The sequence below is a fragment of the Epinephelus fuscoguttatus genome, linkage group LG3, assembly GCF_011397635.1.
Source record: "Epinephelus fuscoguttatus linkage group LG3, E.fuscoguttatus.final_Chr_v1".
NCBI classification, from domain to species: domain Eukaryota; kingdom Metazoa; phylum Chordata; class Actinopteri; order Perciformes; family Serranidae; genus Epinephelus; species Epinephelus fuscoguttatus.
In genome coordinates, this window is record NC_064754.1 from 4,123,508 (window position 1) to 4,150,884 (window position 27,377).

General features: G+C 39.7%; 2 protein-coding genes across 2 annotated transcripts; both read right to left on the bottom strand.

Annotated features, from left to right (window-relative positions):
• Positions 1-579: 579 nt before the first annotated feature.
• On the bottom strand, positions 580-27,186 carry LOC125885478 (uncharacterized). Its single transcript, XM_049571033.1, has 7 exons — positions 27,020-27,186; positions 25,761-26,096; positions 25,550-25,600; positions 25,365-25,454; positions 25,023-25,139; positions 18,332-20,498; positions 580-1,576 (listed from the first exon to the last, which is right to left on the bottom strand). Exons 1-6 carry the CDS (start codon positions 27,066-27,068, stop codon positions 20,428-20,430), a joined length of 714 nt encoding a protein of 237 aa, XP_049426990.1. The 5' UTR covers positions 27,069-27,186; the 3' UTR covers positions 580-1,576; positions 18,332-20,427.
• LOC125885476 (myb-related transcription factor, partner of profilin-like) lies at positions 3,333-6,831 on the bottom strand. Its single transcript, XM_049571031.1, has 3 exons — positions 6,769-6,831; positions 6,111-6,481; positions 3,333-5,972 (listed from the first exon to the last, which is right to left on the bottom strand). Exons 2-3 carry the CDS (start codon positions 6,478-6,480, stop codon positions 5,539-5,541), a joined length of 804 nt encoding a protein of 267 aa, XP_049426988.1. The 5' UTR covers position 6,481; positions 6,769-6,831; the 3' UTR covers positions 3,333-5,538.
• Positions 27,187-27,377: the final 191 nt, after the last annotated feature.

Consider the following 27,377-nt stretch of genomic DNA (forward strand, 5'->3'; position numbering starts at 1 on the left):
AGCAAGCAGACTAATATGTATATTTTAAATCCTAGTCATCATCACAGAAGAAAAAAAAATAAATGATGCAGACTTTGGAGGTCATATTAAAAGAAAAGCTGCAGTGCATTCAATCACAGCTGCAAAGTGACAAAATATGTTTGTGTTCTTATATTTTCTCAGATCAATTTCTGTTTTATTTTAAGATGACACTTCAGAGTAAATTTTACTGACAGCTACACAAAACCACTGTTAACTCAAACTATGATGCTTACATGAAGTTTAGACTCAGCCACAGAAGTGTATGAAACACATAAAATCAAATTTAATTAAAAATGAACATAAAACGCTTGGATGTTGGTGCACTAATAAGAAACAATCATTATTTGGATTGAACACACACACATACCCAATCATGTTACTGCTGAAATATCTTTCATTTTGCTTGAGTAAAATCTTTGATGACACATTTGATATTTAATTTTAACTTGAAAAAAGGTTGTTTTTTTATTCACCTCTGGAAATCAGACATTAAAACACAGAATCAAAGCAGGGATAGAAAACACAAACACTGTGCATCAGGTGCTCTTTTTTACAGTATTTATTTTAAAAACATTTAAAGCAAAGATTGGAAAATTAAATGAAGAAGGCGATATCAGGAGGCGATACTGAAATTTGTTGTTATTCTGTACACACTGCATTCATGTCCTATCTGTCTGTCCTGAGAGAGGTGTGACCGTTTGTTTAGATACTGCAAAGCAACATTATTGGTCGCATTTCAGAGGGAACTCCACTCAGTTGTTCAGCAGGAATAACAATTTGACAAAAGAAAAAAAAATATAATCAATAATCTATCAACTGTGAATAAATATTAAGAGAAAGAACAAAATGAAGACAAAGAATAAAGTTAAACACAAACATGATGTAGATGTGCAAATAATCAAAACACAAAACACCTTTGTTGTACCTGTTATCGCTGACTGAGGCTGGTTTGTCAAACCCTAAAGCCTCAGTCAGAGATAACAAGTACTACAAAGGTAGTTATCAACCACTAACCCAGGGTTTCTGCTTCAGGCTCTGTGCGCGTTCCCATAAAACCAGTGAAATGACACGTCCAGCACATCTGACTGTTAAATATGATCAATCTGTGCCACCTACTCCCACCTTTAAAGAACATTAAAAAAGTAATACGCTAAAGGTATTACACTGATATTCCTAATTCTGACTAATCTGAACTAAACTGTATTAAACTCAGCATGCTCACCAACACTGAGGTCAATGACACATTTGGCATTCAGTTCTTGGACAAAGACCTCATATGGTCCACTGTCAGACAGCTTCACTGGAGAGAGTGTCAGTGTCAGGATTCCTTTGATCAGGTCTTCATGGATGAGAGTTGTCCTGTCCTTGTACTGAGTCATCTATGGACGAAGATGGTCCTGTCCATGTACACACGCGTGGACGACATTGTCACTGACATCAAGGTCAAGTCTGCTGACATCCACTGTGCAAGCAGACAAGTCGACCCCAGGAGCCAGAGGACACCGAAGAGTACCATCGTCACCTTCTACTGCTGTGATTGGTTGACTTGTGACACCTGGGGAAACAAAGGTAACACAGCGTCAACACGGCTGAAAGACAGAGTTTATGATTTTCAATTCAGTGGTGCAACAGTTTCTGACATGTGAATATGCTGCTCCACCTCATTTCAGTTCTCCTGTGCAGAATAAACTGATCAGTGGGATGGTCTGATATGTCTAACGAGCTTGATGCACACCTGCAGCTCTTCACAATAAATGCTACATTTCACTTGTTTCAGCTCGAGTACAGAGAGAGTATTCTTTGCTCTTTGCTTCATGATGAACTATTACAAATATGTGACACATGTACTATGCAGCTGTTATCATCATTTAGTAGGTATTTAGTGTGGTATCCTGGCCCACCTGTATAAAACAGTAAAGTTATGTCATCTTACATACAGACACAAAACAGGGTGAACACAATAACATGAACAGCTGTCCCAGTGTAACACAATTATAACATCCCTGAGGCCAACACTACATCTGTGAGGCTTCTTAATAATGTTTCTTGTTGACGGTCCCTCAGATTTTATTTCGACTTGGTATTTCCTCTTCTGTCCTTTGTGTTGTTCTATTGGATTTATTATATTGTACACGAACACTTCTATCCACTATTTAGTGTCAAATGAGACGAGGCCCTCCCAAGGACAAAAACATCTTTAGCTTCTGTCTTTCAGCTTTAACACTGACAAAGTTAAAGTTATACTCTGATGTTAACTGTCACCTTCAATGATCCAGTTAATGGTGAAACCACCAAGAAAGACCTCAGTGTGGAGATGCATTTGATTTCCCCCAAAATAAGACACACTGACAACTAATGCAACACTCACTATAAACTGCAGTCAGTAAATGAATTTTATTTAAATAGTAAATTGTGTTGCAACAAGTTTTCTAAAAGACTTAAGTGACTGAAATGAACAAATTAACAATATTAAGAAGCATTTGAGGATTTAAGCTCCACTGCATGTTTTCCAATACTTGGGGCCAGATCTACTAAAGGTTTGTGTGTATAAAAACGTGTGCAAACTCATTGCACATGCAAAAAAAATGTACAAAATGATTTACTAACAGTGCGCACTAAGGGTTGCGTCTTTCAAAGGTGCCAAATAGCGCATCTGCATCCAGTTAGTATGTTTGCGGCAATGAATATGCAATATGGGGCGTTTACACGCAATTGTGCGTGTGCTGGGAGGAGAAAATGTAAATATATTAATTTAGCACACGCAAAGTGATTTCTCAAACCTGAACGCAATTTTGTACATAGAAACTGCGTCTATATTTAACACGTGTCAAAGGGAGGTGCAAACGGTTTGCGCACACGTGGCTGCGGTTATTGTTGCAAGGAGACATCAAAACGATGAAAAAAGACGCAGAGAACGCATTTTTCACCCTCATGTGAACATTTTTGGAATGAATGAGGAAACAATTATTAAAACATATCGCCTATCCAGCATTCCCATTTTGGAACTGTTGGAGGAACTCAGAGCGGATTTGGAGCCAGCAATACCTGCAATGACAAAACTCCTTGCAAGTTTAAATTTTTTTTTTTGCATCTGGGTCATTCCAGCGTACGGTGTCCTCCTGACACCTGTTCTCAACCCGACCACTGCCGGAGAGATAAGGTACAACGAGGTTCATATCCGCACACGGAATATTGTGGAGCGCACCTTTGGAATCCTGAAGCGCAGGTTCCGTTGTTTGGATCGCACTGGAGGAGCACTGCTGTACAGGCCAGAAACGCAGCAATCTCATTCGAAGTCACTTCTTGTGAGATGTTTGGTATATGCATTTATTTTTCTATTTTCATTCAATAATATGTAATGCAGAAATACACCTTGATCAAATATATGCTGTAGATTAGAATACGAGTGCTATTGTGACCCAATAAACTGCAGAGCATTGCAAAGTTAAGCAAATCAACATTTATTGGAAAAAAAAAAAAAAAAAAGACTGAAATCACTTTTTAGGTTCTAAACATTATCAAACGAAATAGTCTCATTAACGTCTAATTATGTTAAGCTATGCAAAATCATATTAAAGACACATTGTTTCAGTCACACAATATATCAGGATATAGCTCTAACATTTATCGTGGCAAAAAAACAAAACTAAACAGTTCTTTATCGTATAGCCTATTTTCAGAGCCCGCCCAAGGCATAAGCGAACTAAGCACCTGCTTAGGGCCCCGTGACCCATAGGGGGCCCAAGAGCAATTAACTTCAAAAAAGAAAAAAATAATTATTTTTTTCCATGTGTGAGTGATGATGATTCATATATCAATCAAATGTACATTTTTGTACAAAAAGACAATATTATGTTAACAGAGTGTAGCTTCCTACTGTCTCTCTGCTCTAAATGTCAGAGCTCCGCTAGTAAGGCGTGCATCCAGCCGTGCAACAAAGGACATACCCTTCAGGGGCAGAAGAAAGAAAAAGAAGAAAGAAGAGAGAGGAAGAGGAGAAAAAACGACAAGATAAAGGTATGTTTGCATGTCTTGGTAATGTAACGTTTGGTGTCAAGGAGATTTTGAAAAGTTTCCTCAAATTAGGAAAGTCCCTAATTATTGTTGATATTTTGTTCCAACTACGTTAGCCTACAATAGCAAATTAGCAAGCTAACGTTAGTTCAAAGCCAGAGAAATGTCTTTTTTAACTGGTAGGTTAGATAGCTTACTGTTCAAGCTAACGTGTTTGTGTTTGCGTAATACTACAAATCATATATATATATTTTTTTTTTTTCTTTTTTCTCTGGGTCGCTTTTTGGCATCAAAACATTTTTGATAACGTTTGATAGCAAATGTTTAATAACAACTAACATTAATTACAGACGCAGTGACGTTTGCTAGCATTGTGTTTTTGCATTAATGAATTAACTCAGTTAACTTATAGTTTGAGATATGTTGTTTGCTGCAGAGCATAGTAATTTATGTGAGTAAATAAACATATTCCTTTTAAAACAACTCCCTGTTATGCTCATAAGTTATATGAAACTTCCCCAGGAGCACTGTTTAAGTATTTTGGAGGAGGCACTGACTCAGCCCAGGGACAGTCCACCTCCTCAGGCTCAGCCAAGGCAAATGAATCAGGTGAGGGAAAAACTGTCACCATATATACTTAATTTCTAGTCAAATTATCTCATTAAGATATTAATATAACACATAATCATATGAAAAGGGACATGTTTTTATACAAATGCATATTATTTCAAAACTCCTCAAGCAATTTTCAGTTGTTTCACTGGCAGATTGTTTTCTTATTACAAGCTATAGCTGTACTATTTCACTTAGAAAATAAGCAGCATAATTTTCAAGTGTAATATGACATCTAACATGACCAGCTTTTGTTGTTGTTTTTCATTTTAGGTCCATCTCCATCCTTTGCTCCATCCACTGTGCCCACTGTCCCCTCTGTGTTGCAGTTTATTTAAAACAAAAAATAATAAAGCAGATTGTGTTTACAGTAAATGATTGGTTTATTTTGTTACTTTTAGTTGGCCTAGATGACATTCGGTGTCCCACTTAGTACTATATCACTTTGAATATTAAGTGTAAATCAACCCCCGGCTGCTCTTGTAGCTGAATTTGCTACCATTTCAGATTAAAAACCATAGTTGGGTAAAACATGCCAGGCTGCTCTTTGAGGTTTTACAGTATGTATTGATTCTCTGGGTGGCCAGTAGGGGGACTTGCTGACTTTGCCAAATATTAACTGAAAGATTTTTCAGCCAGTTTGCAAATCTGTTGTCTGCTTCCATGGCCTTAATCACTGTGGATTACAATCTAACTACAACAGAAAGTTCTCATCTCTAGTTTTACGAGTAGAACATGAAATAACTTATAGTAGGTGTGTGAATGATCAACAATCATTATTATTGGCAGTGATATAGGGCCCCACGGAGGCTTGAGCCGGCCCTGCCTGTTTTACACAAAATGAATATTCACAGCCAGTATAAGAAAACTTAAACGTGGCAGTTGAGTGTATTATTTGTGTTTCCTTTTACGCAGGTGGAACTTGTCTGCCGTGCGCACCTCTCCACCCTCTCCAGTCCCAGGCTGCCTAGCTGTCGCTGTGGGACTTGGTCGGCCCACTTCTCCACCTGGATTGAGGGCAGTCAATGCCTGAACCCCTTCCCGTAGCTCTCTTGCCACAGAATTGACGGCCATCGTCAGGGCAGATACTGCGCTGACCACCTGTCTGCAGTGCGTGGCAATGGCCTGGGTGTCGCGCCTGGCCGCCCGTGCCAACGATGACGCCACTCGCATCTCCCGTGCAATTGTCTGAAGGGCTGCAGACTGTTTCTTTTGTTCCTGCAGCATCTCCAGGTCAATGTCCTCTGGGCCCTTTCGAGGCTCTGCAGGGGTGGCGGCTGCTCTGGGGGAATTTGAGGGGGATGGCTGAACTTCTGATGAAGATTCTATATATAAAAAAGAAATGTTTTTTGTTAGGGATTTGACTTGAAAGACAGAAAAAAGTCACCACAGGAGGTACATTCATCTTTCACTTCGTAAATAAATATATTTTCAGAAAAAAAAACCTGTTACTGTGCACCTACCTTGTTCTGCTTTTAGGTCCAGTGTGTCATACTCGGCAATTCCAGTGACTTGCTCCTCGCAGAACGTTAACTGCACCTGTTCCTCAATCTTGGTCAGAGGTATCTCATCTACTGACGTTTTATTATACGCCAATTTTTCTTTTGTTCTTCTTCTGATGTCTTGATGTCTTCTTTTCACTTCATGCACTGTTCGTACCGTTTTACTAACAGCATTTACGTTTTCACAGATTTCTTCCCATATAGCGGTCCTTTGTGAGACACTCAGGTTTTTTTGCTGTAGCTCATGTAAGTGTTTATTGGCCTCATCTACCAGCACCTCTAATTCCATAGGGTCGAATTTCACTTTGCGCTTTCTCTCCAAACTCGCCATGCTGCAAACCATGAAACACGCAAAACCGTCATTTAAACAGGGTGTCTCCAACACGTTTGCACCTGTTGTCATTAACGCAATCACTCTTAGTAAATCACCCGCAGCCCCACACGCAAAATTCTAGATTGCGCAGGCAAATTAGTACACGCAAACTGGGATCTTAGTAGATCCGGCTCTTGTTGTAATGCATCCACATACACTGAATTTTAATTTTTCCACCAGATACTACACACAACAGCCATCTCAATTACACTTTCTTTAAAAACAGCATATAAATACATTATTTACCTGTTTCTGTAAAGTGTAAATAAAGTCCAAATGTTGGAGGCTCTCTGTCTTCCTGCCCTCTCCTCTCCCTCCCCACGTGTACTAACAGCACGTGGTGCTGTGCTCCGCCCAGTTTTAGCGTCATCAAGAATCTCTTAGCTGTCATTGGCTGAGAGAGCACGTCGAGCGCGCCAGTTACGTGCTTTTTCGCGGGTTTTTTGACTTGCTGCACACACTGGCCCATTCCCAAACCACTCCCTACCCACCACCACTTCACGACCGAGCGTCACTCCAAATCAAGTTACACTCGCAGCTGTGGAGGGCACTCTAAATTAAGGGGAAGTGTATGAAAGAGAAGCCAAGCAGATGGGACGCCCTCGCCACTCTACCGGAAGAAGAAAGCAGATGTAACCATGGATACCGACAGACGCTTTGTGAAAGCAAAATAGAGCAACAGGCTATAAAAACCATTTAAATATTAATTAAAATGAGTTATATTAAAAATAAACTTGGATAAGTCAGATAAGAGAATTATAGATTTTTTTTTTTATTTTTTTTTTTAAAAAACAAACCCACCAAACATTCTGAGTTTGTTTGAGACTGTAAAGTCAGGGTGAGAAAAAACAAATGTGAGTGTTTGATCTAAAATATTTTACAAAGTAGAAAGACGGAACTCTTTCATTTGTACGTTGTTTCCTCCATTGTGATGTTGCGCTTCCTGCTGGGCTCATCAGAAGTCTGCACTGATGCACACTCGCTATCTAAGGGCTGAGCAGTCCACTCGCACTCAGCGATAATTGGTTTGGGACGGCCCTTAATATGGCGAAGCTCCGCGTGACGGCGCAAACGGAGGGGGAGTGAATAGGGCGAGGGGATAGGGGCCGGTTTGGGATTGGGCCACTGACAAAGCCTCCTACCAAAGAGCATGGATACCAAGAGCCGAAACTCAATACAACGCCCCATAGCAACAGACTCGCCCATGGTTTCGTCCTGCCGCCGCCATATTGGACTGTCAGCAAACCGCAGCAGACCCGCTTGCATACAAAAACACACAGACAAACTGAAGTATATCGCTATTAATTATGCTTACAATGCTACTCACCTCGTGATAGCTTGGTCACAGCTGCTTTTTCACGTTTTTGTAAAGCAAAATATAGACTTTAAAAATAAAAATAAAAAAAAAAAACTAGGAAAAACGGCCTAGATGGCATCTCTGCATATTACATCCACTTATGAGATTAACTTAATTACTCCTTCAAAATCACCCCATAAGCCAATCTACCAAATAAATAAATAAATAATTTAAAAAAAAAAAATAAATATTATAAAATCAATAATATTTTAACTAGAAACACATTAATGGCGACGTCACATAGTCAGGAATAAAGATTTATTTACAGTTTGTACAGTAAGGGGACAGTAATAATAATAATAATATATAAGCTATTTTAATATGATATATTTTAATGCTAAAGCAGTAATCAGTTCTGATATAAATGGTCCAAGAGGCCATATATAGACCTATATATGTATATATATGTATGTATATATATACCCACGAAAACTACACTGTTTTCTTTTACTTTTGTCCTCCTCTCTCCTTGACATCTTGCATGTTGTCTGGGCGCAACAGTCCAAGCTCAACAGTCCAAAATGGCGGTAGCACCCCTAGTGGCTGTTGGCAGAAATTCAACGGAGCTTCGCCTCTTGGTATCCATGCTCTTTGCTCCTACAACAGTTTTACTTCTGTTCTCTTTTCACTTACAGAAACAGTTCCGCCATCTTTAAAGTCTTATCGACAGTCGTGGCACTTCCTTCAATAACATCAGCTCAGCTATCAAACTTCTAAAATATAAAAGTAAGCACACTATATAGATGTGAAGATGTGTGAATATACTGTAGGCCTACATAACTACCCTTTGTATAGACTCACAAGTCAGTCTTTAGACGCTCATCAGAAGGCAGAGATCTCTGATTGTCTGTTGGCGAGACTACCCTTTGTACAAAGGTGTACATTTCAGAGGGGGGCACAGGGGACACTTCCCCCTCACTGTTTAGAATATTTGTAAATGACTTTTATTTTGACAAAATTGTTATTATTATCATTATTATGCAGAAAATGCAGTGCATGAAAAGTCACTAGAATGGAGGAAATTAAGTGTTTCATACTCAACATTTATACATCTAATTCACAATTTCTAGTTTGTTAGCAATTTATAGAAACACTTTAACCTCTATGTAGATGTCATATTCTTTTTCATTGTTGCTTTCATATATAAAGTACATCTATGCATCTATTTTTTTGCCTATTCTATGTCTATTCCTACCTACCTTCCCAAAACTGGTTAAAAATCTATGTTGGTAGTCTTTATCTTACACTTTTGGCCCCATAATGTGCTGTTTGAAAGGTTGTGGACAGGGGTCTGGGGATGATTGTCATGGTTTGAGTCCCTTTCTATCAAAAGGAAAATCTGTTTACATACAATTATATTTTATATTTTAGAGAACAGTGTTCAGTTTGTGTTTGTTCATTTCCTGTTTGGTGTGTAAAACCTTGACTGTCCTCTGCTGGTGTCTGGTCTGCACTGCGTCTCACATGTCTTGATGAGGTGACACATCAATGACTGCTGTGTATCCCTTCTGCTTTAAGAGCAAGCAGACTAATATATATATATTAAATCCTAGTCATCATCACAGTAGATAAAAAAATAAATGATGCAGACTTTGGAGGTCATAATAAAAGAAAAGCTGCAGTGCATTCAATCACAGCTGCAAAGTGACAAAATATGTTTGTGTTCTTATATTTTCTCAGATCAATTTCTGTTTTATTTTGAGATGACACTTCAGAGTAAATTTTACTGACAGCTACACAAAACCACTGTTACCTCACCACATGTTTAAGGTATAATTACTCCAGATCTATTGTGCATAATTTTGCACACATTTCAACAAACTGTTTTATTTCTTAAAAGTTTACTCACACTCTTTATTATAGCTGGTATTTGAGTGTTTTATCACTGCTGCACGGCCTTCTTCATCACAGTTTTTGCACATGAACCACATATAAATATTTATAATCAGGAAGGCCTTAAGAAACCCCTGTGGAGCTTTAGCGACCCCTAGTGGCAGTGGGAATCCCCAGGTTGGGAGTCAGTAGGCTACACTAAGAGAAAGGTTTTCTATGTTTATCAGGCCCAAAAAAGACTTTATTTCAGGGGTCAGCAACCTTTACTATCAACCATCACAATTTAAAATACATAAATTAAGTTTAGGAGTTTGAACATTAAATATATGAATGTTTTACCTGCATGCCTCCGCTGTGAAGGGAGCACCCAAAAAGGTGAACATTCATCATGCATTAAAGGTCCAGTGTGAAGGATTCAGAGGCATTTGTTGGCAGAAACAGATTATGAAAATGATAATAACTTTGTTCTCCTTAGAGTACAATCACCAGAAAATAAGAATTCTTTTATGTTCGTCATCTTAAAATTGATTTTGCGTCTACATATGGAGCAGGTGCTCTTCCAGGGAGTCAATCAGCACAGTTTCGAGGTGGATACCCAAAATTAGCGTCACCAGTTCAGTAACTGACCAAATGTCTCCCCTCTGTTGCTGAGATACGTTGAGTAATGGCCAGACAAGTGTTCTTGCAGAACGTTATGATGTCACAGTGAAGCTGACCTTTGACTTTTTGGAAATAAAATGTCATCACTTAAAATTTTATCCTGTGAGACATTTGTGAGGAATTTTGTCGTGATTAGCGTAAGAATTATTAAGTTGTGGACGAATGCATGTTCTGTGAGGTCACAGTGACCACCAAATTCTCATCAGATGTTTGTACCAAATTTAAAGAAATTCCCTCAAGGTGTTCTTGAGATATTGTAGTCATGAGAACAGGATGGACGTACAGACAGATGGAGAACTGTTATCCCCAGTGCTGAGGTGTAAAAAACACCTTAAATTTAAACTTAAATTACCAATCCATAATTTGGTGCCCTCCCTGCAGTAACTCAGAGGACACCTTATGACAATGGTTCCCAATTGGTAGGTCGCAGGTCCATTCTGAATGGAAACGTGTCAAGTCTGTAAAAAAGAGCACACTTTACTTTTTAAGTGCGTCCTTCTTCTGTAGAGTGAGTGACTTGAGCTACTTGACAAACACAATCATGTGTTGGACCAGGTTTTCAGATGTATGCGGACGATACAGTCATACATGTATCTGCAAAACTGCTCTGGCAGCTTCCAAACAGCTGTCATGTCTCATATCCTTGCTAAATTCTGTCCTGCTACCATTAACACAGGCAAAGTTATTGATTGTATTTTTAATTGAAAAATGCAAAAAATGTACCCAGGGGTGCACAAGGGTTAAAATACATTTCATAAAATAAAAACATGATTAACATTTCATTAGTTAAGCCAAGTGCTTTACAAAAGGAAAGATTTGAAAATGAAATATCTTAAGACAAAAGTTAAGAATCATACATATAAAATAGAATTTACAATTTAAATACAGAAAATATATCAATTTAAAACAGCTGTGCATCAAGAACAACATTCAGTTATCTTAGTATCTGTTTGCGGTCACCTGAAGTCGCTTGATGTTTTCTCAGATTAATAAACTTTCTATATGTTTACTATCCATCTATGATCTTGTTTTCCTGCTCGTCTACCCTCATGAGACCTGAACTTTTGTTTGGTATGCGTTTTTAATTTCTCCTAGCTATTTGGAATCCGTAGGACCATCCATCCACTCACATTCACACCTACGGACAATTTAGAGTCACCAATTAACCTGCATGTCTTTGGACTGTGGGAGGAAGCTGGAGCACCTGGAGGAAACCCGCGCTGACACGGGGGGAGAACACGCAAACTCCACACAGAAGGGTCCTGCACCCAGAATCGAACCAGCAACCCTCTTGCTGTGAGGTGACAGTGCTAATCATCACACCACCGTGCCACATTCATAGGACCAGATAAGTGAAAAACACTAAACACTGTCAACGATAATAAAATCCCAGTGTCCTCAAATGAGCACTTCCTAATTTACAGTGTCTTATCTTGTTAGTTCATAAAATTAGTCACATTCGTGTTCCATGTCAAACTACAGATGTTATTAATCATAAAAAACAACTTTCAACTATAAAATGTGATCAGGTTTTGGACCTTGTCCACTTTTGTGTCGGGATCAGCTGCAGACGGACTTGGCAGAGATGGCGGCCATCTTGTTTTTACATGGATTAGTGTAAGGTTATGTAAACCCAAAATGTGATGTCCTCATATGAGGACACGGAGTCTCAGGAGGCGATACTGAAATTTGTTGTTATTCTGTACACACTGCATTCATGTCCTATCTGTCTGTCCTGAGAGAGGTGTGACCGTTTGTTTAGATACTGCAAAGCAACATTATTGGTCGCATTTCAGAGGGAACTCCACTCAGTTGTTCAGCAGGAATAACAATTTGACAAAAGAAAAAAAAATACAATCAATAATCTATCAACTGTGAATAAATATTAAGAGAAAGAACAAAATGAAGGCAAAGAATAAAGTTAAACATAAACATGATGTAGATGTGCAAATAATCAAAACACAAAATGATTATTGATTAATTCAAAGTAACAAACAGCCACATGATGACTGAGACACAAACAATGAATTCTAAGGCAGAATTTACACTTCTGCGTTGAACTGACGCCATAACCTACACCGTAGCCTGACGTGCACCTCCCAAGAAATGTAACTACACATCTCAGCAACGCAGACCTCCTGTCTGTTATGTAAGTTGAAACCATTTCCTTCAGTGGAAACAAAGCTTTTATTTACTTTTATTTCAAAGTTGTGTAACAGTAAATTTTGAAGACAATAAAGCCTCCACAAAAGTAGCATTTTAAGTCTTGTGTGTGATTTATCCTGGCTTCATATGAGCAGAGGAAATCTCCGATTGTCGCTAGGCTAATATATACAATGCAAAATGCCATAGGCTTGTGCTAATCACGTTAGCATGTTGTATTTGTTTGGAAAATGTGTTTAGTATAAGACAGTTGTTTTGTCAGTGAACCTTGTGAGTTGTAATGGAGCTGAATTTGGTAAGGTTACCTTTGTTAAATGTTGCTGTTGTCCCTGGCTTCATATGAGTAGAGAGAAGTCCACTAGCTGCTAGGCTAATTTATACAATGCAAAATGCCATAGGCTCATGCTAAAAACATTAGCATGTTGTATTTGTGGGGAAAATGTGTTCAGACAAAGACAAGTGTTTGTCTGTGAATGCTGCGAGTTATAGTGAAGCTGATTTGTGTACTTCTGTTTGAAACTGTCTCTATTAAGCCATGTTTAATGTGTGTTTAATGTGTGTTTAGAATCAACTTAACTTCACAGCACTTCACTGAGACCCCGTCGCTGACAAGTGTTTTGGAGGTGTAACTGCAGAGTGACACAGACACACCACCAAACAAGTTGCTCACAACGACGTAGGCCACGTGCGTAGGCTACAGCGTATAGGGTCTGCTGCACAAGTGTAAATCCTAAAACAGACAGCTTAAACATATACACACAAGTAGAAAGAGTTCTGTGAAAAGGAGTCAGGTCAAGGCGAAAGGTCGGATGATCTTAATAGGGTTAGACTAGTTACTCACAGTATCAACTCTAGACACATTAATTGTGGGGGCTGTACCACAAAGCCAGTTCAACAAACCCAGGCGCTCTTTGTCTGAGCTGGTTTGAGATTGATCTGTACCACCTACTCCCACCTTTAAAGAACATTAAAAACGTATAACACTAAACGTATTACACTGATTTGTACTTTTTGTGCAAATCAAAGCAAAATGAATTTTACTGATTTAATTTTAACTGTGATAAATAATAATACACTAATCAATCTTCTAACCAGGGTTCTGTTAGCTACAATAGACAAGCGGTGTGAAACAGACATCAGCAAATCAGGACCAAATATTAAAACATAATCCAAAGTGATAATATTATTGTAAGGCTTGAAGGAAATTCATAAATGTCACCTTGATCAATAACAAGAACTATCGATATATGCTACCTGTGATTTTAGAGCCAGTGTGGGCAGATGGACCAAAGAACACTGCAAACATATCAAACATCAAACCGTGCAAATAAAGCAGTATTCTTGATCAGGTTTCCTGCGTCGCTGATACACTGCAGGTTGCCGTCTTACATAAAAAATTAAAAAAATACGGCACTATTAAAAAACCTACTGTAACTGCTCATATCAACCCTTTCTCCTGATACACTACCAAAATCCCTTCCTCGAGGCAGATTTGTGATACTGGGCTACATATATAAAATCAACTTTACTGTTGTGGAGGAAAAGGCTTTGCTTCAGGTGAAGAAGTATGGAAGGTTTTCTAATGTTGTCAGGATGAGTGGTTATCGTCTCCCACCACCACCTCTCTCAGGCCATTCGCTGCAGCGCTGTGTGGGTCTTCATCCTCATTTGTTGCTTGTGTCTTTTGCATCATTGTCTCATCTTCTGGCCCCTGCTCTCCTCTGGGTGTCTTCTTTTTAAGAAACTGTGAGGACATGATAACCACTTTGTGACAAACTTAATTTATACAGTTAAGGACAGTTTGTGTACAGAGCTAAGATGGTAGCCAGACAACGTAATAATATTGTTGATATCATCATCATCATCATCATCATCATCACAATAATAATATTTTCATATTATGGCAAATGTATGAAGAATAATCAAACTGATGTTCGTTACATGATACAAAAAAACTCCACACACTACACTAAAAATCTACCTCAACTATCTGAAGTACAAGTACTGATTCTGCAGGAAAATGTCCTCCATGATTTATTTTTATTCTATCTTCCATTATTAGATTGTCAATGTGTAAGCAGCATTTTACTGTTGAAGCCAGTTTTAGAAACAGTATTGGCTCCAATTTAAGATTTTATTTAGTGGAAATAACTTTTAAGAAGTTGAGGTTGTCTTATATTAGAGTGAATATACATAGTTAGACTCCACAGTTAATTTTAAAATACTGTAGAACAGAAGTTTCTAACTTACAGATCCTTTTAGACTTCAACAGGATAAGAAAAGTGGCAAGAACGATAACAGCAACACAACCGCAGACATGGAAGACAATTTTCCACAGAGGCTTCTCTACAGGAGCTATGTTCTCTTGATCTTTGGTTACTATATAAAAAAGAAAGAAGACATTGTTTTCAGTATTCAGAAAATGCAGATTAAAAATATCATCTAGAAGTGAGACAATCTGCCTGTGCTCAGAGAGGTCAAAAACAATATTCCTAATTCTGACTAATCTGAATTAAACTGTATTAAACTCAGCATGCTCACCAACACTGAGGTCAATAACACAACCGGCATCCAGTTGTGGGACATAGACCTTGTATGGTCCACTGTCAGACAGCTTTACTGAAGCGAGTGTCAGTGTCAGGATTCCTCTGGTCAGGTCTTCATGGATGAGAGTTGTCCTCTTTTTGTACTGAGCCATCTGTGTTTGAAGATGGTCCTGTCCATGTCGATACACATGGACATCATTGTCACTGACATTAAGGTCATCTCTGCTGACATCCACTGTGTAAGCAGACAAGTCGACCCCAGGAGCCAGAGGACACTGAAGAGTGACATCGTCACCTTCTACTGCTGTGATTGGTTGACTTGTGACACCTGGGGAAACAAAGGTAACACAGCGTCAACACGTGTGAAGGACAGAGTTTATGATTTTCAATTCAGTGGTGCAACAGTTTCTGACATGTGAATATGCTGCTCCACCTCATTTCAGTTCTCCTGTGCAGAATAAACTGATCAGTGGGATGGTCTGATATGTCTAACGAGCTTGATGCACACCTGCAGCTCTTCACAATGTGAAGAGCTTGTATTTAGTGTGGTATCCTGGCCCACCTGTATAAAACAGTAAAGTTATGTCATCTTATATACAGACACACAACAGGGTGAACACAATAACATGAACAGCTGTCCCACTGTAACACAATTATGACATCCCTGAGGCCAACACTACATCTGTGAGGCTTCTTAATAATGTTTATTGTTGACGGTGCCTCAGATTTTGTTTCGACTTGGATATTTCCTCTGATTTGGTTTGTGTTGTTCTGCTGGATTTATTATATTGTACATGATCACTTGATGAGTGCAGGACAGTGAGGCAAAGTAACACAAAGATCAAACATCACAACACTGTAAACTAAAGCTAAAAGCTCAATATAGAGTTGATCCAACGTCTCACGACAAAATCTCAACAATATCAGGGCGTCGGTGGCTTAGTGGTAGAGCAGGGGCCTGTATCACGAAGCGAGATCAACCTTTCCTGGGTTACCCAGACCTATCCTGGGTTGACTAACCCTAACAATGGCAATCAGGATAATCGGTATCACGACGCTGGATATCAACTTGGTAACTCAACCCAGGGTTGCTTTATCAAGAGCCGTGAACGCGCACGCAGCGGACCAATCACTATCATGAGAGAAGCGCAGCGTCACTGAGCGTCCTCACAGAGCGCCGTATGTGAGGGAAAAAAGTATTTCTCATGTGAGGATCAGAGATTAATTCTACTAAAATATGAGGAGGAGAAAAGCAACATTAGAGAAAAGGCCAACACCGTGGCAGCTGCAGGAGGAGGAAACGTGCGTGGCAACGCATAACGGGATGAATAATGTTTCGTTTTAGTTTAGATTAGTTTATTTGCACATAATGTTAAAAACAGACAGTATAACATTTACAAGATTAAAAAAGAGCAAAGTGTCGGAGAGGTTAGAAGCCACTAAAAGCTTATCAAAGAAATTCCCCTGTCAAAACATCAATGAAATCACATAATAGAGAAGAAAAAAAAACGGGTGAGGAAAGAAGAAAGAGAGGAGGAGAGAGGGAAAAATCAAGACAACACAAGGGAGCAAATAAAATGATGTGTAGGTTAAATTACTCATCACTGGTTCAAGTAGCTACAGTACCTGTACCTGTACATCTGACACTGGTCACACCCTTGAATCCCATGAAATCAATGCTGCGCAGATGAATTGCATGTATTACAATTATCGTCTAACATCATTGCGTCTGATAAACTGGTCTTCTTTGTCATAACGTTATATATGCTACAATAAAGCTTAAAGCTGACGCCACAATTAAATCATATCAGCACCAAACTGATAGTCTGAATAAAATCATCCTGATATTGAGCTGTGTTAGAAATTAACAGCTGCGCAGAAATATACCTAGTCTCCCTCTTTAAAAAACAAAAAGGAAAATCCCTCAAACACCATGAAGTGTAGACATGATAGGCTACTTTCCACATTTCCAGCAGCAAAGCTGTCAGTTAGGCCCATTATCTTTAACAGGGATCATTTCCTCCAACAAAACAAAATGTTGGCACTAATTAATGGTGCTATTAAGTGTCCGCAAATGATCAGTTTCTTTCTTATGAAGGGCTGGGATGAAAGTTCCACTTCTTTCCACTCCTTTCTGAACAATCTTTTCATTGCCTGTTGTTGTTGCTTTCTTTTCTTTTTTAATGTTCAAAATAAACTTTCAAATCAAAATCAATCAAATGAATTAAACTTCCCGTCATGACTGGGCTGCATTTCTGTCAGCGGAGTCATTTTTTTCCGAACAGCTGATTGGCCAGTGGGTGGTGCTTTTTATAGGAGCAGATTCAATTAAGATTCAATCCTCTCCAATTAAGTGTGCGTGCTGTGCTGTGCTGTGCTGGTGTTTGACTGTGTGTAACAGCAGCCTTTTGGTGGTCATTTACACACTGTCCATGTGTGATCATGGTAAACAGACAAGCTGTAACCATGATAACAATAAATAACAAACTGTGTCGGGCTGGGTCAGGAAAAAGCGTCCCGAGCTGAGCTTTAATGAACATGTCCCTATAAATATTTCGGGAGGACAGAATTGTTGACCAACCTCGGAGCAAACTTGTTCGCATTATCCTCATACTAACAGTTCTGTGCACAAAAATACTAGACAAATCGAGTCTTGCATTGATTCAGTGAGGAACAGAACATTTTAGTTTTTAATATGAGGGCAATCCCATTTTATGCCTGACCAAAAATATCTTCAGCTAGTTTCAGTATTCCACCTCCAATGAAGAGAAGACGAGATGGAGTTCAGTGTCTGTCAGACGATCTGAAAGGGATATATTGGCAGAGCAATAACACAATGTAGAGCCAGCAAACAAGATAAGGGTCGCCACAATATTACAGCTGTTTCTCAAACATAGCCTAACTTAACTCTCGACTTCTCAGAGAACAGAGTTATGTGAGATGTTTTAAATGTAGTGAAAGTTTTGAACATAAGCACAAATCTGACTGAAACACAAATGAGCCACCAATAGCAGCCTATAGCAGCAGCCTATAGCCTAGGTGCCACACCCACATCAAAGTTGGATGAGATGGTAAACTATCTAGTGCCATCTACCCTCGTATCATAACATATTGAATAAATAATCATATAATCGTTACCCCCATATTTTGAAGTCTCTCTTATAAATAAGAACAGGGTCCATAGCGCCCCCCCCCCCACACACACACATACACACACTCAGAGTGATAGGCCTATTACAGTTCAACTCACCTACAGTCAGTACAGTCACCACTGCCATTGTTAGTGCAATACAGTAAAAGAAATTTAACTAAAACAAGATGAAGTCCGCTGCGTCGACTTATTAGGCTCGTTCCAGATGAACTGCGCCTCGCCTGGAAAGTAGACGAGAGCAGGCGGCCGCAGCGGGGGGCGGTGACAGAAAGCTTCCCGACAGTTTCCAGCATCCTCCAGTCCGTCCAGGAAGTCACAGACACACTAACATCCTGTCTGGAATGATATCAATTCATTAAAAAAGTGATCAGACCCGTATATCAGTTTGTTTTCAGTCTCCAGTTGTTTTAATTATGATAGATACATTTATTAAAATGCTTTACAGGTGATCTGTAGTTTATGTTCATGGTAAATCAGCACCATATCAGTTTGACCTGTCCCCTCAGCTACACAGGCTGAATAAACTGTGTGTTGACTATAAGGTTCATATTTTATACAAGACAACAGCTTTCATTAAGGCTCAGTCAGATACAGTCAGGGCTTCACATCTGTACACGTTAGTTTAAGAATCCTCACATCCCACTGACCACTGTGTTGCTAAATACTTCAATAATTAAACCGTCCAATAAAATGTAGTACAGTAGACTCTGTATAGTTTATGATGAATGTATTCATCGGGGCTGAACTCCGACACAGAGAGCAGAGGAGATTTGTAAACGTGCGACCATGTAGAGACAGAAATGACATGCCCTGGTGTAAATAAGATAAATAACAGAGAGCTGTTGAGCTTGTTCCATAAAAGGACAAGGTATGCTTGAGGTTCTCAGTTCTGGTTCAACGCCGTAGCCTAACGTGCACCTTAAGCGGACTTTAAAATGTCTAAACTTCAGAAATGCACAGAAGAACGTGCGGAAGCTGCTAAAAGTTACAGAGAAGGACTTTGTCAGCGGAAGAAACAGCGATATCTCGAGAAACTGCGGTTAATAATAGGTGGTAAAGATCCGTACGGGCTAGCTCCCTCGTCTTGGAAAAATGATGACCCGACGGTTCTGCCTTCCATATCCTATCCAGACGTAGTGAATTACCTCGTATGGCAAGCCGGTTTAACATTTAATCGCTAAGTTTGACTATCCAGAATTACCATTAGGCTACAGATATCAATGTCATTTTGACTAGTAGTAATGCCATTGTGACTAGTATGAATTTTAATTGAAGATATCTATAACGTCATTCTGACTAGTCAAAACTACAGTTACAGATATCTGTAATTCAGTTTTGACTAGTAAGATTCAAACTATTGTTGCCATTCATGTGTATGGGGTTTGTCATTATAGATATCTACAATTACATTATGACTATAATTCCAGTTTGAGATATCTACGTCATTCTGACTATCTGAAACTCAATTCAAGATATCTAGAAAGGAGCATGTAGATATCTTCAATTGATGATCATTAAAGAGATCTTGAACTTGTATTCTTGATCAGGTTTCCTGCGTCGCTGATACACTGCAGGTTGCCGTCTAACATAAAAAATTTAAAAAATATGGAACTATTAAAAAAGCTACTGTAACTGCTCAGCTTCCTTCAGTGGCATGTATGTAACATTACCATCATTGATTTACACCGAACACAGAGTGCTCTAGGGAGTGGAGAAAGGAACTTTTCAGTCGATTTGAGGGTGTGAAATTTGTTCTCCGCATTTGACCCATCCCCTGAGGGAGCTGTGAGCAGCAGCGGTGCTGCGCTCGGGAATCATGTGGTGATATAACCCCCCAGTTCCCCAAAGGCAATGGGTCCCATTTTTTTATAGTCTTTGGTATGACCTGGCCGGGGATCGAACCCCTCCCAGTCTCGGAGCGGACACTCTACCACTAGGCCACTGAGCTGGTCAGCAGCTCATATCAACCCTTTCTCCTGATACACTACCAAAATCCCTTCCTCGAGGCAGATTTGTGATACTGGGCTACATATATAAAATCAACTTTACTGTTGTGGAGGAAAAGGCTTTGCTTCAGGTGAAGAAGTATGGAAGGTTTTCTAATGTTGTCAGGATGAGTGGTTATCGTCTCCCACCACCACCTCTCTCAGGCCATTCGCTGCAGCGCTGTGTGGGTCTTCACCCTCATCTGTTGCTCAGGTATTTTGCATCATTGTCTCATCTTCTGGCCCCTTCACTCCTCTGGGCGTCTTCTTCTTACAAATCTCTGTGAGGACATGATAACCACTTTGTGACATACTTCAATAATATTTTCATATTATGGCAAATGTATGAAGAATAATCAAACTGATGTTTGTTACATGATACAAAACTCCACACACTACACTAAAAATCTACCTCAACTATCTGAAGTACAAGTACTGATTCTGCAGGAAAATGTCCTCCATGATTTATTTTTTTAAACTTTATTTTTCATTTTGCACGTAACAAAACATAGGCATAGAATACAACATCAAAAAACACAAAGGGTGGGGGGTGGGGGGGCACTACTCTCTGTTACATGTATGCCATTTTCCCCATATTTGTTCATGGACCTCTGCTTTAGTCCTCAGACAATAGGTCAGTCTTTCCATAGAGCATATTTCCTCCACAATATTCAGCCATTGTTCCTGTGTAGGAGGTTCACTTTTCAACCAGTTCTTTGTGATGGCCTTTTTAGCCGTAAGTGTCAGGATTTTGAACAGGTAAATGTCCTCCTTTCTTATTATATCCTCGGTGTCAGTGCCAGATACACAGCCCGGGGGATCATTCGGAATCTCATATCCAAAGACTTGCTCCATGGTTTGAAGAGCCATGTCCCAGAATGTTGTAATTTTCACACATGACCAAAAGATATGTGAGTGACCGGCATTCCGATGCCCGCACTGTCTCCAACAATACTGACGCTTACTCAGTTGTTTACTTTTAATGTGTGGTGTAATGAAATATCTAATTAAATTTTTCCAGCCAAATTCCCTCCATCCTTTAGAACTAGTTGAAGTATTTTGGGTTCTGCACATGGATTGCCAGTCACGCTCCGACAGTTCAATATTAAATTCTGACTCCCACTTCTTTTTTGTATGCAGTGTGTTACTTCCATTCTGTTTTTTGCAGACCTTTGTACAGTTTGGAAACAATTTTTGAAGGAATTTGTTTATAGGCACCTGTCAACACTCTGATCACTTCATTTTCTCTGTCGAGATCCCTTTCTTAATTTCTGTGTTATAGAAATTTCTTAGCTGGAAATATGTGAACAGGTCTCCTTTATCCAGGTCAAACTCCCTCTGAAGTTTTCCAAAAGATTTGAAATGTTGTCCTTCCACCAGTGTGCACATAGCTGTTATTCCATTGTCTCTCCAGCTTCTAAACATCCTATCAAGCTCTCCAGGCTTAAACCTGTGAGTCTGAGAAGGCCAGATCAGAAGTTTACTATCCCCTGTCAATTTGTATTTTTTAACCACCTCGCACCATATTCTAAGTGTTTCTCTTAATATTGAATCGTCTCCCTTGGGGTCTGTATGCTCTATTTCACCTAGCCTGGTTTGAGGGGGATCCTGGCCCAGTTTCAACTCAATATCCTTCCATCTAGCTTGATATTGTGGGGAGCACCAATAGACACTGGCTACAGTTACATGATGGCTTCTCATTCAGAATGAAATAAATCTGAATGAAATCATTCAGAATTAAAGTGTTTCCAGGTAGTTTACATGGGAAATATTCATTCTGAATGAGGGTTTACACGGGAGATCAGTTTAATCGCCTTTATTCAGGTCTGCGCAAGGTTTGGGGCAGGGAAGGTTTCTGATTGGATAGGGGGCGGGGCGGATGTTACGTGTTTACGTTTACCGGAAGAAAACACTGTAGTCCTCACTCCGGATAACAAGATGCTTGACGATGCCGTTCTTAGTGCCTTTTTCGGGCGTGTTTTGCTTATATTCTTGAAGCAGCAGTACGACAACAACCTCGTTCTGCTAATGCTTCATCTGTTGAGCAGGAGAAGGGAGGTAGAAGACTGCGCTGTGGCGAATGGAAACCGGTGAGTGCAACGAGTCTGACTGCTCTATAGAGTGCCGAAGTCACGCCCCTTCCCGTAGAGCTCATGGGATCTTAGATCGGAAAAAATATGAATGGCAGTGAATGGGGAGAGCAATATTATCTTTTGGTCCCGTTTGAGTTGTGACAGGAAATCCAAATCACCAGTTACCCTGGCCTCAATGAAGACTTTGATCTCACATCTTTCTTGTAGTCATTGCTTCAGTCCTATTATATAGATGTGCTTTTTCCTTTAAGGATTAGATATTCTCAACATTTTCTCTAAATGTGCTACGAAGTGGTTTCCTCCGTTTTACTACTTTTTTTTTTTTACTACTTTTGCAACTTCTCATTATCTCTGCCATAATGTCTTCACTAATGCTAAATGCTGTACTTTAATGTTTGATTCCTAGTGTGGATTTTATCCTCCTTTGCCTACACCACCCCTAACAGGGTTTGTGTTGTTTCAGGGATCTTGTTCTTATATCTATTTTTTCATATTTCTCTCTATGTGTTTGCTGGTTGGTGCCTCTAGTGGCTAGAGAGAAAAAATGTTGCATATGGGAGGACCTCATGTTTGTACTTCCTGTCTTGTATTCACTGAGTACTGCCCCTACAGGTCAGAACAAACTTTGCATGTTTCACTCTTGCTCACCTGTGCACATTTGTAGTAATTGCAACCATGATTACTCTGTTTGTCTTTGTGTCACTGCACCCTGAAGAAGGCGCAAGCCGATACGCGTTGGTGTAATTTTAATGAATGTAGCCCATTAAATTAAAGGCCTTTTACATTTTTCAAACCCACTTGAGTGCCTGGACTTGGATTTTTTTGTGCCATTTTTTTGGCCAAAAGTTTTCCTCTTATTTTGGACATTTTTCCCTTCCATGAGCACCGGTGGTTTGAGGGACACCAGCAGTGCTCCAGTCTCCTCTCTCTCTCTCATGTTGTTAATGAATTTAAAACATAAATTTTAAGGTCAAGAAAGTCATACTTTGTGGTAAAACTGTTGAGATATAAGCTTTGGAAAAAAAACGTAATTAGAAAGACTACACAGGAGGCGGTCGCGTATGTGACGTCATAGCTCTCGCGCGCTTCCAGCAGCTTGGAGTGACTGCAACCTGGCACAAAACACACAGACATCTTCAATCATAAATCGATTAATCATAAAACAGTGGAATTTCAGCGGGGAGGCCAAACTGCAGGAAGCGAGCGAAAGCTATGACGTCACATACGCGACCTCCTCCTGTGTACTCTTGAGACTTTCTAATTAAAAAGCTTATATCTCAACAGTTTTACCACAAAGTATGACTTTCTTGACCTTAAAATTTATGTTTTAAATTCATTAACGACATATTTAGATTTCATGTCACAACTCAAACAGGAACAAAAGATAATATTGCTCTCCTCATTCACTGCCATTCATATTTTTTCCGATCTAATGGTGCATTCCAGGCAACCCGTAACTCGTGTTTTCACAACCTGTAACCCGTGAAAGTGCACTGGAACGGCAGTCAAACCCGTAACTTCCCACCCGTGAACTCGTACCAGATCGATGTACTCCCAGTTACGCTTTCTGACGTCACACAGCCCTCTAAACCAATTACCTTACTCCTCTAAACAACAATGGCAGCCCTATGGATGCGGTGCTGATGGAGGTGATACATGGTGAGAAATAGACATAAAATAACCCTAATGTTAACGCATTATTGGCAGCCGCTCTAACAGCTGGTTTCCAGTGCAAGAATAAATCAATACAAAATACGTTTCCAAACCCACAGATAACGTAAAATAAAAAGTATAATAGCATCTGTGACCTTGTGCGCTGTTTTCCTCCTCCGTTTCACTCAAATGAACAAGGAGCAGGCACCTTTGGCGATAGAAATATTGGGGAAGCACAAACAAACAGTTCGCCATGTTCAACGTCAAACAGGAAGTTAACTGGCAGTTTGCCGTAACTTTCCTGGAACGCTACAAAGTCGTAACTCGTGACTTGAAGTCGTGACTTACGAGTTCAAAAGCCTGCCTGGAACGCACCATAAGGTCCCATGAGCTCTACCAGAAGGGGCGTGACTTCGGCACTCTATCTCAGCCCGTTGCTATGCAGCCCGTTGCTATGTGCGCTATAGACGTCATCGCGCCAGAAGGGCAAGGAAACGAGCATGCGCAGAAAGACTGGAATGAACTTAAAGAGGAATGAGTGTATACATGCACACAAAATTATTTCATTCGGAATGACAAACGGAATAAACCACCCCCTTTAATCGGATTTAATTTTCAATCGGAATGACCATTTACATGACCACGTTTAATCGGAATGGCCTTTCATTCCGATTAAACGTGGAATTAAACTGTCCATGTAAGCATACTGTGTATACCTCTCCATGATTTATGTTTATTCTATCTTCCATTATTAGATTGTCAATATTGATGCATCAATGTGTGAGCAGCATTTTACTGTTGAAGCCAGTTTTAGAAACAGTATTGGCTCCAATTTAAGATTTTATTTAGTGGAAATAACTTTTAAGAAGTTGGGGTTGTCTTATATTAGAGTGAATATACATAGTTAGACTCCACAGTTAATTTTAAAATACTGTAGAACAGAAGTTTCTAACTTACAGATCCTTTTAGACTTCAACAGGATAAGAAAAGTGGCAAGAACGATAACAGCGGCTTCTCTACAGGAGGAGGAAATACTGTAGAACAAAGTTTCTAACTTACGGATCTTTCCAAGTTTCCACAGGATAAGAAGTACAATGCCAACAATGGCAGCAGCAGCGACACAACAGCCAACACTGAGCAGGACAGTTTTCCACACAGGCTCCACCTTTGCAGCATCTGAAGGAGAATCAGACAGAGTAGAGAAGAAGAACAGCCTCTGAGGTGATGCAGGTTTTTTCTCTTGTAATGTGGTTATTAATTCTGATCATTAATCTATAGTGTGCTGCTCCTGATTAAAACTATAACAAAATCATGAACAGCAGCTCCCACAGTCAGATTATCTTGTATTTAAAGAGATCGTAGGATAAAGTGAATCAAAGAAACCTGAACAAAGATATTTACCTCCATCGCCTGACTTGGTCACTCCCTGAACTGGAGGTTTAGTTGTGCTGGAGTCATCTCTCCTTGTGCTGTTCTGTGGGTCTTTGGGTGCTGTTTAAAAGGAAAAAGACAAAAATGTTCTCAGTTCATTAAGATAAAGAAACAACCAGTGAAAAACAACTGCATTTCAGCTCAGAGTAATTTACCAGGATTGTCCAGCTCATCTACAGGAGCTATGTTCTCTTGATCTTTGGTTACTGTTTAAAAAAAAGAAGACATTGTTTTCAGTATTCAGAAAATGCAGATTAAAAATATCATCTAGAAGTGAGACAATCTGCCTGTGCCCAGAGAGGTCAAAAACAATATTCCTAATTCTGACTAATCTGAATTAAACTGTATTAAACTCAGCATGCTCACCAACACTGAGGTCAATGACACAACCGGCATCCAGTTGTGGGACATAGACCTTGTATGGTCCACTGTCAGACAGCTTTACTGAAGCGAGTGTCAGTGTCAGGATTCCTCTGGTCAGGTCTTCATGGATGAGAGTTGTCCTCTTTTTGTACTGAGCCATCTGTGTTTGAAGATGGTCCTGTCCATGTCGATACACATGGACATCATTGTCACTGACATTAATAAGGTCATCTCTGCTGACATCCACTGTGTAAGCAGACAAGTCGACCCCATGAGCCAGAGGACACTGAAGAGTGACATCGTCACCTTCTACTGCTGGGATTGGTTGACTCGTGACACCTGGGGAAACAAAGGTAACACAGCGTCAACACGTGTGAAGGACAGAGTTTATGATTTTCAATTCAGTGGTGCAACAGTTTCTGACATGTGAATATGCTGCTCCACCTCATTTCAGTTCTCCTGTGCAGAATAAACTGATCAGTGGGATGGTCTGATATGTCTAACGAGCTTGATGCACACCTGCAGCTCTTCACAATAAATGCCACATTTCACTTGTTTCAGCTCGAGTACAGAGAGAGTATTCTTTGCTCTTTGCTTCATGATGAACTATTATAAATATGTGACACATGTACTATGCAGCTGTTATCATCATTCAGTAGGTATTTAGTGTGGTATCCTGGCCCACCTGTATAAAACAGTAAAGTTATGTCATCTTATATACAGACACACAACAGAGTGAACACAATAACATGAACAGCTGTCCCAGTGTAACACAATTATAACATCCCTGAGGCCAACACTACATCTGTGAGGCTTCTTAATAATGTTTCTTGTTGACGGTGCCTCAGATTTTGTTTCGACTGACATTTCCTCTGATTTGGTTTGTGTTGTTCTGCTGGATTTATCATGATCACTTGATGAGTGCAGGACAGTGAGGCAAAATAACACAAAGATCAAACATCACAACACTGTAAACTAACGCTAAAAGCTCAATAAAGAGTTGATCCAACGTCTCACGACAAAATCTCAACAATACAGGCATAGAAAAAGACTGAAATATTGTTGAATGTAAATGTCCTGGATCCCCTGCATCCACCATTTTCAAACCAGTTGAAAAACTGACAACTGAAATCAAAACTTAAGCCTTTACCTACAGAGCAAACAATAATGAGGCTTATAACATCTCACTAACAAGTAGTCATGTAAAGCAGTCTCTTCAGCGTAGTTTTAATATAAACCAGAGAGACTGTAGTTCGACTCACCCATAACAAACGATAAGATACTCAGCAGAGCTCCCAACGTCACGTTCATAATTACACCGATAAGATTAACGTTAACATTAAAGTTATCATGACACCGGCGCGCCGTGTCGTCCTTGATGTTTTTTAAAGTTAAACCAGCAGAGGTAGCCGGTGAGCTTTCCCGCCAAATCACTTCCCGCTTTAAGAGCCCTCACAAGCATGCTCACAACAGAGCCTGGCTCGGAGCCCTTATATGGACTTCCGCTGTCTACGGCTCGGGCAGCATGCACAGCAGTTGCGCGCATCGTGATGACAGGCAACCCATACTGCATACTGTTGAGATCATAGACATATATATGTCTATGATTGAGATACTGTA

What these genes read in the sequence shown, in the direction of transcription:
- LOC125885476 (XM_049571031.1), bottom strand. Translation starts at nt 6,480, where the DNA reads ATGGCGAGTTTGGAGAGAAAGCGCAAAGTGAAATTCGACCCTATGGAA. An exon ending in GGACCTAAAAGCAGAACAAG is followed by an intron (nt 5,973 to 6,110) that starts GTAGGTGCACAG and finishes TTTTATATATAG; the next exon opens with AATCTTCATCAGAAGTTCAG.
- LOC125885478 (XM_049571033.1), bottom strand. Translation starts at nt 27,068, where the DNA reads ATGAACGTGACGTTGGGAGCTCTGCTGAGTATCTTATCGTTTGTTATG. An exon ending in TGTCATTGACCTCAGTGTTG is followed by an intron (nt 25,601 to 25,760) that starts GTGAGCATGCTG and finishes TTTTTTAAACAG; the next exon opens with TAACCAAAGATCAAGAGAAC. An exon ending in GTGGAAACTTGGAAAGATCC is followed by an intron (nt 20,499 to 25,022) that starts GTAAGTTAGAAA and finishes ATGTCCTCACAG; the next exon opens with AGATTTGTAAGAAGAAGACG.